The sequence below is a fragment of the Physeter macrocephalus genome, chromosome 16, assembly GCF_002837175.3.
Source record: "Physeter macrocephalus isolate SW-GA chromosome 16, ASM283717v5, whole genome shotgun sequence".
Taxonomy (NCBI): Eukaryota; Metazoa; Chordata; class Mammalia; order Artiodactyla; family Physeteridae; genus Physeter; species Physeter macrocephalus.
In genome coordinates, this window is record NC_041229.1 from 103,360,289 (window position 1) to 103,372,128 (window position 11,840).

Sequence of the window (11,840 nt, forward strand, 5' to 3'; positions counted from 1 at the left end):
AAGAGAGGGGGGACTCCGGGCCAGTGGAGGCACAAACAAGACGGGGTCAGCGCTGGGGCTACCAGCCCCGTGGAGGGCCAGCCAGCCTGGGGTGCCCTCGGGCCCTGGAGCGCTGTGGGGCCCAGCGCCTCTGTGCTCTGTGCCCACGTCTGAGCGCAGGGAACGCCCTTTCCTGCCAGCGCGTGGGCAGGATGTCTCACCCTCACCTGGCATGGGCGTTACAGTGCACAGGGCAGCAAAGGGAGCAGGTGGGAGGCGGTGCCGCCCTTCTGGGCAAAGGGACCTGGGTGGTAACGTTCTTAGCAGCTCAGTAAGGAAGTCCCCGTTGGCTCCCGTGGGTGACAGCCTTATTTACCATCGGCGAGGGCACCTTCCGGATGTGTAAAATGTCATCCCAAAGGGACTGGAAAGGGACTTGGAATCCCGTTGCCCTGCTCCCAGTCTGGGGCTCCCTAGAAGGTTCCTGTCAGGGATGCAGGCCCTGAGCAAGATCTTGGCTCTCAACCGCTCCACTGACGCCGCTCGTGGCTTTGCTCTTGCTGGACACCCAGGGGCAATCACCAAGGGGGACCACGCCCACAGGGCCACTGCTCTAGTCCCCGCCTCAAGGAGCCGCAGACACGGGGCGGCGTGCCCTGCCCTGCCTCCTCCAGCCTTCAAACAACCACTGCTCCTGGGCATCAGCTGGGAGGAATCAGTGCTGCAAACACGCTTCCGGGCACGTGTGGCGCGGCCCGTGCACCCAGTGCTTTGAGGACACGCAGGTGCCCGGGCCCTGCTGCGGAGGGTGGGCGGGGCACTCCAGGCCCGCAGCGCTGCACCTGTGCTGAGGGGTGTGTGGCCCTTTCTGCCTAAGGGGGCCCGCCGAGGCTCTGATGGCAGCCCAGCGAGGGCTGGCGCGAGAAGATGCGTGCGTACACACGTGGCAGGCCGAGCTCACACGCCTGTATGTGTGCATGGCATCGACACACACGTGTGCCTGCCCGCCCAGCCCCAAACACATACCTGGATGTGGCCCAAGACAGATCCTGGTTTAAATACAATGAAACAAGGTTTTCAACAGAGAAGAGCAGGAGAGCGCGAGCCCTGCAAGGGGCCGCGGAGAGAGGGTGGAGAAGGCACGGGGCGGCGGGGAGGGCAGGTGGCCTGCAGGGCTGCGGCGCAGCGTTGGCAGGGCCAGTGGCCTGGTCCAGGTGCACGTTTGGGCAGGACGCTGGTGCCCCAGCCTGCTGTCAGCCCCCCACCTTCCTCGGCCCCTTCGCGGCCCCCATGGCCCTGGTCTCCCTTCTCCACCTTCCAGCTCTAAGGCAGTGGGTGCTCAGAGCCCTCCAGCCCATAGGACAGGTGGAAGGTCCTCCGGCCCAGGGGCACAACCACAGGGGAGCCAGCCGGGGTCACCAACAGGACAACACAGAGCAACAGAAGCCGGCAGGCGAGGGGTGGGGTGGCCGGGCCCCCTGCACACCGGCCGCCCCCCACCGGAAGCAGCCCTGGGACACCGTGGTGGGAGACCAAGCCCCCGCAGCAAGAAGCGGGTGGAGCACACAACGTCACCACGTGTCTCTGCCACGTGTGCAGGAAATGGCCCCCCGACCGGGAGCCCTGAGGCTCCTCACAGAAGTGCGGAGGCCCGTAGCACAGACCCCGGCAGGTGGGCCGAGCCCCTCAGGCTCCTCCCTCCCACGTGCTTTTTCAAAACGCTTCTGCACCCTCGGAGCACCTGCCAGACACCGTGGAGCATGTCAACAGGTGAGGGGAATGACGTGGGGCTGAGAGGACGGCGCTGCCCACGCGCCCCAGACCCAGCGCCCAGCCTGGACGCAGCAGGGCTGGAGCAGCCGAGAAGGAGAGGGCGGTGCAGAGGGGCCGTCAGCCACCCAGCTCCCCGTGTGCAGTGGGCAGGGGGCGGTGTCCTCAGCACGGGGAGGGCATCCCCTGGGACTCTCAGATGAGGAGGAGGAGTGGGTCTGCCGGGCTGCCACCCTCCACAGGGGGCTGGGCAGCGTGATCCCCGAGGGGCAGAGCCCCGACCTGCCCCTCCCGCCTTGCAGAGTGTCTGACGGCAGCGTCTGCCCACGGAGTGCCCACAGCTACTCGAGCAGTGCTGGCCTCAGGGACAAGACAGTATGTGGCTGCGATTCCATCTCCAGCTACACACAAGTGACAGGGCCTGACCGAGAGGCCAGTGGGCATCGCGGGCCTGCAGACTCTCACCTTCACACCTCGGACTCTGAACTCGGCAAGGGCCCTGCTCATCTTTGTGGCAGCCGTGGGGTGGTCCTTGCCGTGGGCGATGACTTTGACCAGCAGGGAGTCGTAGTGGGGGGAGATGACGGCGCCTTGGAAGGCAGAGGCGTTGTCCAGGCGGATGCCCATGCCCTCCCCGCTCCGGAACACCTGCGGGGAGAGGCCAGCGTGGGCCGGCAGGGCGCTGAGGGCCGTGCACAGGTGAACCCCAACTCTGGCTTGTGAAGTTCTTACTTTCTGCCAGCAAACCCAGGGGCGCCCCACCGTGTGGAGGAAGGGCCACAGACACCGCTCCCTCCTCCCCAAGAGGAGAAAGGGGGCGGGACAAGGGATGGGGAGGGCGTGCCCCGCCAGCCCCAGGGCTTGGCGCCTAGCACTCAGGGCTGATGCGGAGCCTGCAGGGCACGGAGGGACCAAGGCAAGCAGGCCAGAGCCACCAACCTGCCACCCCGCCCGCCTGACCAACCCTCTTGCTTTTCAGGTTCATTCATTCCACAGCACGTGTGCCCACCTCGTGCCAGGCAGTGGGGACAGAGCAGCTAAATCAGAGTTCCCTGCTCGCAGGGGGCTCCCAGCCTGCTGGGCGAAGGGGGCAGACAAACAAATGAGGAAACACACAGACGGGTGACAAGGATGCTGCAGGACAAGAGCAAGGCAAGCAGAGGCAGGCCAGGGGGCGTTTAACGTACGCGGTGACAGGGAAGGCCTCGGTGTCCCCCCACCTTCCCTTCCTTCCAAATGGGAGGAGCCAGCGAGCGGATGATTAATACTCGGAACAGGGAGCCAGGCCAGATGCAGGGAGAGACACAGGAGCCCACGGGCCCGGGAAGGGAAGCAGAGAGCGAGGGTCAGAGAGGCGGCTCATGGGGACGCACGGCGGCTCCAAACGGTCCGACGGGGGGAGGGAGGCCACGGCACGGGGACAGGGGCTTGGGGCGTGAACATCTGTGGAGGGGGAGGGAGAGCCTACACCCGGGGCAGGGGACCCACGTGTGGCACAGGTCAGGGAGACAGGGAGCGGGAGGGACAGCCCGGGGGGCTTGGGACACACGCTGCACCGTCTTTCCGCGTCTAAGGGACACGGGCCCATGTTCGATAGAAAGGAACTCAATAAAATATTTAAGGATGAACACGCAGCTGTGAGCAGGAACTGTCAGCTAAAAATATTCTGTGGTAAACCAGGCTCGGAGGAGCCAGGCCCCGGAGGTGGAGGTGCAGGAAGGCAGCACTGCGTCTCGGAGCTGCCCCTTCCCGGCCGAGGGCAGAGAAGTCGGGGGCCGCCCAGCGACAGCACTCTGGCCTTGGGGCTGGCCCCCACCTATGGACTCGGACCCTCCCAGAAACGGAACTCCGGCGGCAGCTCTGCCTCAAGCCGAGCAGCTCTATGCGGCTTTCAGAATCCAGATAGCTCCCCTTCCCTCCCCGGCCACCCCCCGTCACTTGTCTCAGGAACTCAGGGTCTGTCTCAAAATCACCCTCGCCCTCCTCCCTGGACTCCCGCACGCATCCTGCTTCCTCAGAGGATCGGGCCAGATGGGGAGCAGTAAACCAGCAGAGCCTGTGACAGCACTGCTGACGTGCGGGACTGGAGGTATCCTTAGCTGGTGGCGTGAGACAGCACCAGGGAACAGGAGTCCCAGCAGGTTAGAGGGCTCCTGCCTGCAGCGGGCCCAGAGGCTGGGGTGGGAGGGGAGGGGAGGGGAGGGGAGGGGAGGGGAGAGATGAGTGCCCAGGGGAGCCCGCCCAGGCCCTCTCTCAGCCCCTGACAGGCCGAGCCTGCCCCTCGGTCTCCTCCCTGGCCCCCTCCATCTCCCCGACTCCCTCATTCATCCCTGATGGGTCCCTTGGCCCAGCCTGTCCCCTCCACTGAGACATAACGGGCCCCAATCCCTTGCTGCACCCAGGGTCTCCCTCAGACTGGAGGCAGGACAGAAGCCAGCAGCACTGCTCGGTGGGCAGTGAAGCTTTGGGTTCTTGTGACACGAGTCAAGGGCCTGGGCTTCGTTCCCAGGGACCCTGCACTTGGCACCCAGCTGGTCTGCTCCCTGTTCCACGTGATCCCCGCCGCTGGCCTTTCCGGCCTGTGCACATGGCAGTCTCTCCCCGGGGATGCTCTCCCCTTTAGTCCTGGACAGTGCCTGGCTCCCACGTGCTCTCAGCCGGATTCCAGTCAGCTCAAGCCAGGGGCCTCCTTCGCTGCCGGGCCCACAGGCTCCCTCGTGCCCCCCCGGAGAAGCGTCTGCGGGCAGGCCGAGACTGGTGGCGGGCTCAGTGGGCAGGCGGCCCTACCTCGATGCGGCCGGTGTCCGGCTGGAAGCTGCGCGAGGGGTCCTCAGTGGTGACCCGGCACTGGATGGCACAGCCGTTGATGCGGATGTTCTCTTGCCGCAGGCCCAGGTCAGGCAGGCTCCGGCCCTCGGCCACGTGGATCTGGGCGTGGACCAGGTCCACACTGCAGGATGGGGGAGAGGCAGAGGAGGGGGAGAGTGTGAGGCAGGGGATGGGCGAGGGCAGCCCCGGCCCTGCCGCCCCTGCCAGCTGACCCTTCGGCAGCCTCCTCCCAACCAGACTAGGCTGGGAACCCGCAGGGTCTGAATGAGGAGAACGCAGCAGCCGGAGGGGTGGCTGAAATATTAGCAGCTACCTGATCTTGCACCCCCTCCCAAACTACGCCTCCCCACGCTCTGCCCTACTCCTTCCCTGGGGTCTCTCTGTCCTCCTGCCTCCCCCAAACCCTCCCTTGGTCAAGCCTGTATCTGAAGGCTCAGACCCTCATTCTTAAGAGTGGTACGTGCTACAGGGTGTGTGCTGGGTGGGGCTGGGGGCCAGTTTGCAAGACGACAGGATTATAGTGAAGGCCAGGCTTGCTGAGATGGGGCCGCAGCTACTGGAGGGTCCACACCGGTGGGCGCCATCGTGGTCAGGATGCCACCCTCCCAGGACCTATGTTGCAGCTGGGCTTGTCCCCAAGAAAGACCCTTCAGAGAAGATCTCAGAGTACAAAGCTCTCCAAATGTGCCTGGCTTTCTAAGCACACCCTCGCTGACTGCCACGCTCCTAAGGACAGCGACAAATCTAAGTGGAACAGCTGTTAAAAAAAAACCTCAAGGTTTTAAATTTATTGTCACCGAGGCTTATGATAAGGACAGCCTGGGAACGACCACCCTGGCGGATCCTCCTCGGTGTTCCGTATTTCCTGCTCAACCACTCCACGGTAGCGAGGACGACTGCCACGCGCCGCCGCACCTACACGCCGCAGGCTGTGGCTGTGCCCTTTCCGAGCTTCACCTCCACAGGGACACGCTGAGAGGCACTGTCATTCCCATCAGAGGAGCCCGAGGGTCAGAGAGGCTGCAGCCCACCCAAGCCCTACGCAGCTAGTGACTTGGGAGGAACCTGCACCCCAGTCTGTGTCTGTCTGACATAAAACCTCTGCTCTCGAGCAAGCAAGGACTCCCATCCTTAGCAGAACAGGCTCAGAACAGGCTCAAGATTGACGGCAATTTTACAGCAACGCAACGGGGAAAGTCTCACGGGGCCAGAGGGTGAGGCCGGAGCATGTGCCTCGACTCAGCCTTTACCTCGAGAGAGCAAGGACTCTGGGGCCTTCCGTGCACCTGCCGGGCAAAGGCAGGTGGCCCAGCAGCATCCTCAGTCTCAGGTGGGGTCAGGGGTCGGGGAAGGAACTGTCCGAAAAGTTCCATGGTGAGATGGACTGGCCCAAAGCTAGGGTGTAACACTTAAAAGGCTCAATGTATGTATTTTGAAATAATGAAAGGCCACATTAATTGTTCATAAAATGCGCAGGGTGTTTTTGAATGTCTATACGCAATGCTTGTGGGAGAACAAATTGGAACAAGGGGTCTCGAAGGCTCTTTAGGTGAGATGTTGCTTATCCATTGCTCAGGTAATCCTACTAAAGTTGTCTGTCCTCAGAACTCTTCAGAGAGGTGGGCAAAGATTTAGGCCCAAAGATGTTAACTGACACACCCTTAATAACTACAAAAGCCAAACAAGCCGATTGTCTAAAAATAGAGGAATATGTAGATAAGTTATAAAATACCCAGAAGATGGAATAGTGTGCAACCACTTAAAGTATTTGGAAAGAATGGGAATGCCTTAGACAAATATTAAATTTTAAACGTAGAATAAAAGTTCTGTACAAAACATCTCAGTTGTGTCAAACTACTTATGTAGTAAATAAAGATGGAAAGAAACCAAAAGACTTAGTGTGGGTGTAGGAGACACAGCACAGGGCTGGAGACGACCAGCTGTGTGACCTTGAGCAACTCTCTTAACCTCTCTGAGCCTCAGTTTCGTCATCTGAAAAATGGGGTTGATTGGCACCTTCTTCCAGTGGGGTCGTGATGTGCAGCACACAGCACAGCCTGCCGGGAACCTCCTCAGCATCCTGTTTCTGAGGGGTGGGGTTCTGAGTCATTTTTATTTGCTCCTTTGTACTAATTCTTAAAATAACCATGGAATGCTTTTATAATAATAGTTTTCATAAAAAGTAAGCACCTGGATCCCTAAATATTCTCTACCAGTGGACAGTGAGCCGAGCTCCTGCTGCCCACTCCCTAGGAACCACCTGATGTGGATTTCACACAAGATGGGGGAGACGCCCCTTCCCAGTACTGCTCCCCGCCGTGTGCAGCCGCGCGCTGGTCACGGAGGCTGCCACCGCGTCACTGGGTTGACCCCTGTGCTCACTCGGTGATCTCCTCGGTGACGGTGTGCTCCACCTGCAGGCGCGAGTTGACCTCAATGAAGTAGTGCTTGCCGTACTTGTCCACCAGGAATTCCACCGTGCCCGCGTTCTCGTAGCCCACCTGTGGGGTGGCCGCATCAGCAGGGGCGCAGTGGTGGGAGCCCGACGGGGATGCAGGCTCACCCACTGGCCTGGTTCCATAATAGAACAGACTGCGGCAAACCCCGCCCCAACCGATGGCAGGCAGCCCACCAGCCCTGCCCCCGGGAGGCGAGGGCCCAAAACCCACAATGGGCCCCGGCCTGGACATCTACCCCAGGCCTCCGCAGGAACCTCCGAGGGCTGCACACAGCTTGTCCAGGTGAGACACGAGCAGAAGCTCCTGTCTGGCCCAGACGGCACCCCCTACCCAGCAGCTCCTCAGCTTTTGGGCACAGGCCCACCTGCGCATACCCTGGCCTCTCCTGGACGCTTCTTATTCTTAGAGGGTCTTCAGAAAGTTCCCCTCTACTTTACTCCATCATCACTTCTGGCCACTACCCAAAGAGATGCCATTTGAGAGGAACCAATAGGTGAGGCTCTAACTCAAAATACAAACCTAATTCTAGCTTCACTTCTGGTCCTACCAAAACCACAAACTAGACTTCACTCAGCTCCCTCAAATCTGTTCTGGAAGGAGACACAGCATAAGCCAATAAATAAGACCAAACTCAAGGCAAGAACAGTCCTCTTATAAAGGAACCAAAATCTCAACTATAATCAGACCCTAATCAACGCCGCATGTTAGCTGTGGCTGGCTTTCCATTTGGGGAAGGTTACAGAAGGGTCCATGGTCCGTGGGCGCGGGCTGCCTGAGAGCCTGAGGGAGCTCAGCTCTGGAAGAAAAGCAGGCCCAGGGGTCCGCCTGGCAGCCGGGAAGAGCAGATCTGAAGAGATGTCCACTCGGACCTCTGGGATGGGGAGGCAGAGGCGGGGGTAGGATGCCTGGCCCCAGCAGAACAGAGAGCAGGGTCCCTGCTGCAGCCTGGTCACGCGTGGCAGGCACTTTCCCAGGCCGGCCTGGGGGCAGTCACTCCACATCCCTGCAGAGACAGGCAGAGGAGGACCTGGGGAGCAAGTGGGTTGCAATAGATGTGATGTAGGGGACAGTTAAGAGTAAGCGAGGGGCTTCCCCGGTGGCCCAATGGTTAAGAATCCGCCTGCCGATGCAGGGGACACGGGTCGAGCCCTGGTCCGGGAAGATCCCACATGCCGCGGAGCAACTAAGCCCGTGCGCCACAACTACTGAGCCTGCGCTCTAGAGCCCGCGAGCCACAACTGCTGAAGCCCGCGCGCCTAGAGCTCGTGCTCCGCAACAAGAGAAGCCACCACAATGAGAACCCCAGGCACTGCAACGAAGAGTAGCCCCCGCTCGCCTCAACTAGAGAGAGCCCACACGCAGCGACGAAGACCCAGCGCAGCCAAAAAGAAAAAGAATCCGTGAGGAAGAGGTGCCTGAAGACTGCTCCTTAATCTTACTAGATCCCACTGACTCGCATTCCCTTTGTCCCAGGGGTTCGCTGGCGCTGCGCAGAAACTCACTCTGTGCAGAGGGCGCTAAGGAGGGGCCAGTGGCTCTTTCCCTCCTCCTCTCAGCCTCTCTGGTCTCCAGGCTTGGCCTCTGGGCCCAGCGCCTCTGCGGCTGCGTAGCAAGGATCCCGAGGGCCCCGCATCAGCCCTCAGTCCTCCTGCCCCCGTCCCGGAGCTGGTCACCCTGGGCCTCCCTGCTCTGCAGCAGCTGGCCACATCTGGACCCCAGCGACCGCCGGCCATGAGGCTTATGCCAGCAGGAGCTCAAAGCAAGCCTGCAGGAATGGGCTCCTTGTCTCCACATGGGGAGGAGCCCATGCCCTTGGCTTTCAAACTCTGTCCCCGAGAGCCCCTGCCCTTCACCTGCTTTGCAAGCTTGACAGAGTCACTGGTGAGCCGGCTCCGAAGCTGGGGGTCCAGGTGGGCGGCAGGGGCGATCTCGACCACCTTCTGGTGCCGCCGCTGGATGGAGCAGTCTCGCTCGTACAGGTGCAGGATGTTCCCGTACTGGTCCCCTGGGGTGGAGGTAGACTGCGCTCAGCTCCTCCTGGGATCCAGACACCCCTGAGCCCCTGACGATCCCCGCGCAGCACTGTGGCCGCCCGGCACGGCTCCCAGCGGTGGTCAGCCAGGACAGAAACGGGCACAGCGGAGGCCTCGGGCCCGACCAGCATGGCCCCACAGCCCACCTTCCTGGGGAGGGTCTTCCTGAGGGAGAGCCCCTGCAGCTTTCCCCAAGCCAGAAGGAGCGGGGCCTTGGCAGCTGCCTTGCGCTGTGGCCCCGGGAACGCGCCCCACTCACCCAGGATCTGCACCTCGATGTGGCGCGGCTTCTCAATGAACTTCTCCACGAAGAGCGCCCCGTTCCCGAAGGCGGCCAGAGCCTCTGAGTAGGCCCGGGTGTAGTTCTCCTCCAGCTCCTGGGAGGGCAGGCGAGGGCCAAGGAGACAGTGAGTCCCAAGCTCTGCCGTGCACAGCCCCGCCCACCCCCAGCACCCCAGTCCCTCTGCAGGTGGTCTCCCAGCCCTGGGGTCTGCTCACCTCGTAGCTCTGCACAACCCTCATGCCGCGCCCCCCGCCCCCGTAGGCGGCCTTGAAGATAATGGGGAAGCCGTAGGTGTTGGAGAAATCGTGAGCCTCGTGCAGGGAGGTGATGGGGGCATCTGTGCCGGGGACCACGGGGACACCTGGTGGGAGACAGGCAGGTCAGGCCGAAGCCCGCCAGCAGCGCCCCCGCCCCGGGCAGCCCCCCTCAGGAGCTGCGTGGCGCCCATCCTCACCTGCAGCGATGGCGATGGCCCGGGCCTCCACCTTATCTCCCATCTTGCGGACCACCTCAGGGCTCGGCCCAATGAACCGAACCCCAGCATCCTGGCAGGCCTGGGCAAAGTCTGCTCGCTCTGACAGGAACCCATAGCCAGGGTGCACGGCATCCACGTTGTTTTCCTGGCGGGGGGGTGGTGGCGTCAGAAGAGTGGAGCTCCCCTCAAAGCCCTTCACACAGGCCCGCCCAAACTCTGCAGCCCTCGCGCCTGCCCCCCCTCACTTGCTCCATTCATTCATTCACTCACTCACTCACTCACTCATCCATTCGCTCACTCACTCACCCATTCATCCCTTCACAGGGACTCACTGCCAGCAGCGTCAAGTTTTGGGGGGGCAGGCACAGGACCCAGGCCTGGCCCTCAAGAGGCCCCCATCCCAGCCCGGCCCCGCTCACCTTGGCCACCTTGATGATGTCTGGGATGTGCAGATAGGCCTGCACTGGGGCGAGGCCGCGGCCGATGAGGTAGGCTTCGTCGGCTTTCTGTCGGTGCATCTGGCCAGTGTCCTGCTCCGAGTAGACAGCCACGGTGCGGATGCCCAGCTCCGTGCAGGCCCGGAACACGCGGATGGCGATCTCGCCTGGGGCCGGGGGTGGGCAACAGGATGGGAATCTAGATCCCCGGGTCCTGAGAGACGCAGAAAGAGGGGCAGGGAGCTGGGGCAGGGGCTGGACGCTGGCTCCCGCTGTGCTCACCTCTGTTGGCCACCATGACCTTCTTGATGGGCTTGTACTCCAGGCGCCGGACACCGGGCGAGGCAGCGGGGGCGGTGGAAGTTCGGCGGACACCTAGGAGCCTCAGGCCCCCACGGATAATTTGGAACTTCAGCATCTAGGGAGGGAAGTCATGGCCAGGTTAGAGAAGCCTCAGCTCGGAGGGTCCCCAGGAAGAGCAGGGGTCCCGCGCCAGCCTCCCGGCAGCCCCGCATGAAAGCCAGCACCACTGCTGCCTCGATTCCTCCCTGCAGGGCTGACCATAGGGAATGGAGCAAATTCACACCCAAAGGGCACCCCAAGCTTACCCTAATACTCTAATACTCACCATCATTTCTAAAGCACCGCACTTCAAGCTTTTAAAGCAATTTCAGAGACCAGCCAGCAGCCCTGCATGACCACAGTGTGTAATGTCAGCGTCCCCTCTGCTGGGCACAGCCGTCCAGGCAACCCCAGACTTTAGAACCTTCGTGCCCCACGCTGACCCCTGCGTCCCTCCCTCAGGGTTCCTTCTGGCTGGGCAGGGAGGGTGACAGTGGATCTCCCCAGGAGCGAACCCACATTAGTGTGCTCTCGGGAAGCACAGCCTCTGCCTGGTTAAAATGCAGATTTCTTCAAATTGCAGAAAACTTCCTTGCTACAAGGGCTACTAATTAGTCATGAAACCCAGCTGAGGGCCAGTGAAACGGGCCAGTCACAGAAAGACAAACACAGCACGATTCTGCTTAGATGAGGTCCCTAGAGGAGTCCAATTCACAGAGACAGACAGGGGGAGGGTGGGGGCCGGGGATGGGGGAGGGGACGGGGAGTGTTTAAAGGGCACAGAGTCTCAGTTTTGCAAGATGAAAAAGTGCTGGAAATGGCCAGTAGTGATGGTTGCACAACGATGTGAATGTACGTAATGCCAGTGAACTAACTATACACTTAAAAATAGTTAAGATGGCAAATTCTGTTATATCAATATATATTTCATCACAATAAAAATAAATTGAGGGCAATTTACATCCCAGAATGTAGAACATCTTCAGAGGTCAACCACCCGCCTCATTTTACTAATGAAGAAAACCAAGGCCCAGGTGAGGTTTAAAAAGTGTGTTCAGGGCTTCTCTGGTGGCGCAGTGGTTGAGAGTCCGCCTGCCGATGCAGGGGACACGGGTTCGTGCCCCGGTCCGGGAGGATCCCACGTGCCGCGGAGCGGCTGGGCCCGTGAGCCATGGCCGCTCCGCGGCACGTGGGATCCTCCCGGACCGGGGCACGAACCCGTGTCCCCTGCAT

General features: G+C 61.3%; 2 protein-coding genes across 10 annotated transcripts in view; one reads left to right on the forward strand and one right to left on the reverse strand.

Annotated features, from left to right (window-relative positions):
* The window catches only part of PC (pyruvate carboxylase), a 68,156-nt gene that overhangs the window by 11,850 nt on the left and 44,466 nt on the right, over positions 1–11,840 (reverse strand). For 4 of the 9 annotated variants that reach the window (XM_028501064.2, XM_028501063.2, XM_028501065.2 and 1 more), the window contains 10 exons: positions 10,894–10,955; positions 10,548–10,683; positions 10,248–10,432; positions 9,808–9,973; positions 9,569–9,714; positions 9,330–9,447; positions 8,891–9,042; positions 6,961–7,079; positions 4,537–4,699; positions 2,215–2,397 (listed from right to left, as the gene is read on the reverse strand). In XM_028501064.2, the coding sequence (XP_028356865.1) occupies positions 2,215–2,397; positions 4,537–4,699; positions 6,961–7,079; positions 8,891–9,042; positions 9,330–9,447; positions 9,569–9,714; positions 9,808–9,973; positions 10,248–10,432; positions 10,548–10,683; positions 10,894–10,899 (1,374 nt within the window). In that variant the 5' untranslated portion in view covers positions 10,900–10,955. Of the gene's footprint in view, positions 1–2,214; positions 2,398–4,536; positions 4,700–6,960; positions 7,080–8,890; positions 9,043–9,329; positions 9,448–9,568; positions 9,715–9,807; positions 9,974–10,247; positions 10,433–10,547; positions 10,684–10,893; positions 10,956–11,840 lie in introns of those variants that run through there. The other 5 variants (XM_028501066.2, XM_028501062.2, XM_028501068.2 and 2 more) reach the window with 2 other exon arrangements.
* LOC114487980 (uncharacterized) lies at positions 393–3,882 on the forward strand. Its single transcript, XM_028501091.2, has 2 exons — positions 393–1,749; positions 2,729–3,882. The coding sequence occupies exons 1-2, from the start codon at positions 907–909 to the stop codon at positions 2,873–2,875; spliced, it is 990 nt and encodes a 329-aa protein (XP_028356892.1). The 5' UTR covers positions 393–906; the 3' UTR covers positions 2,876–3,882.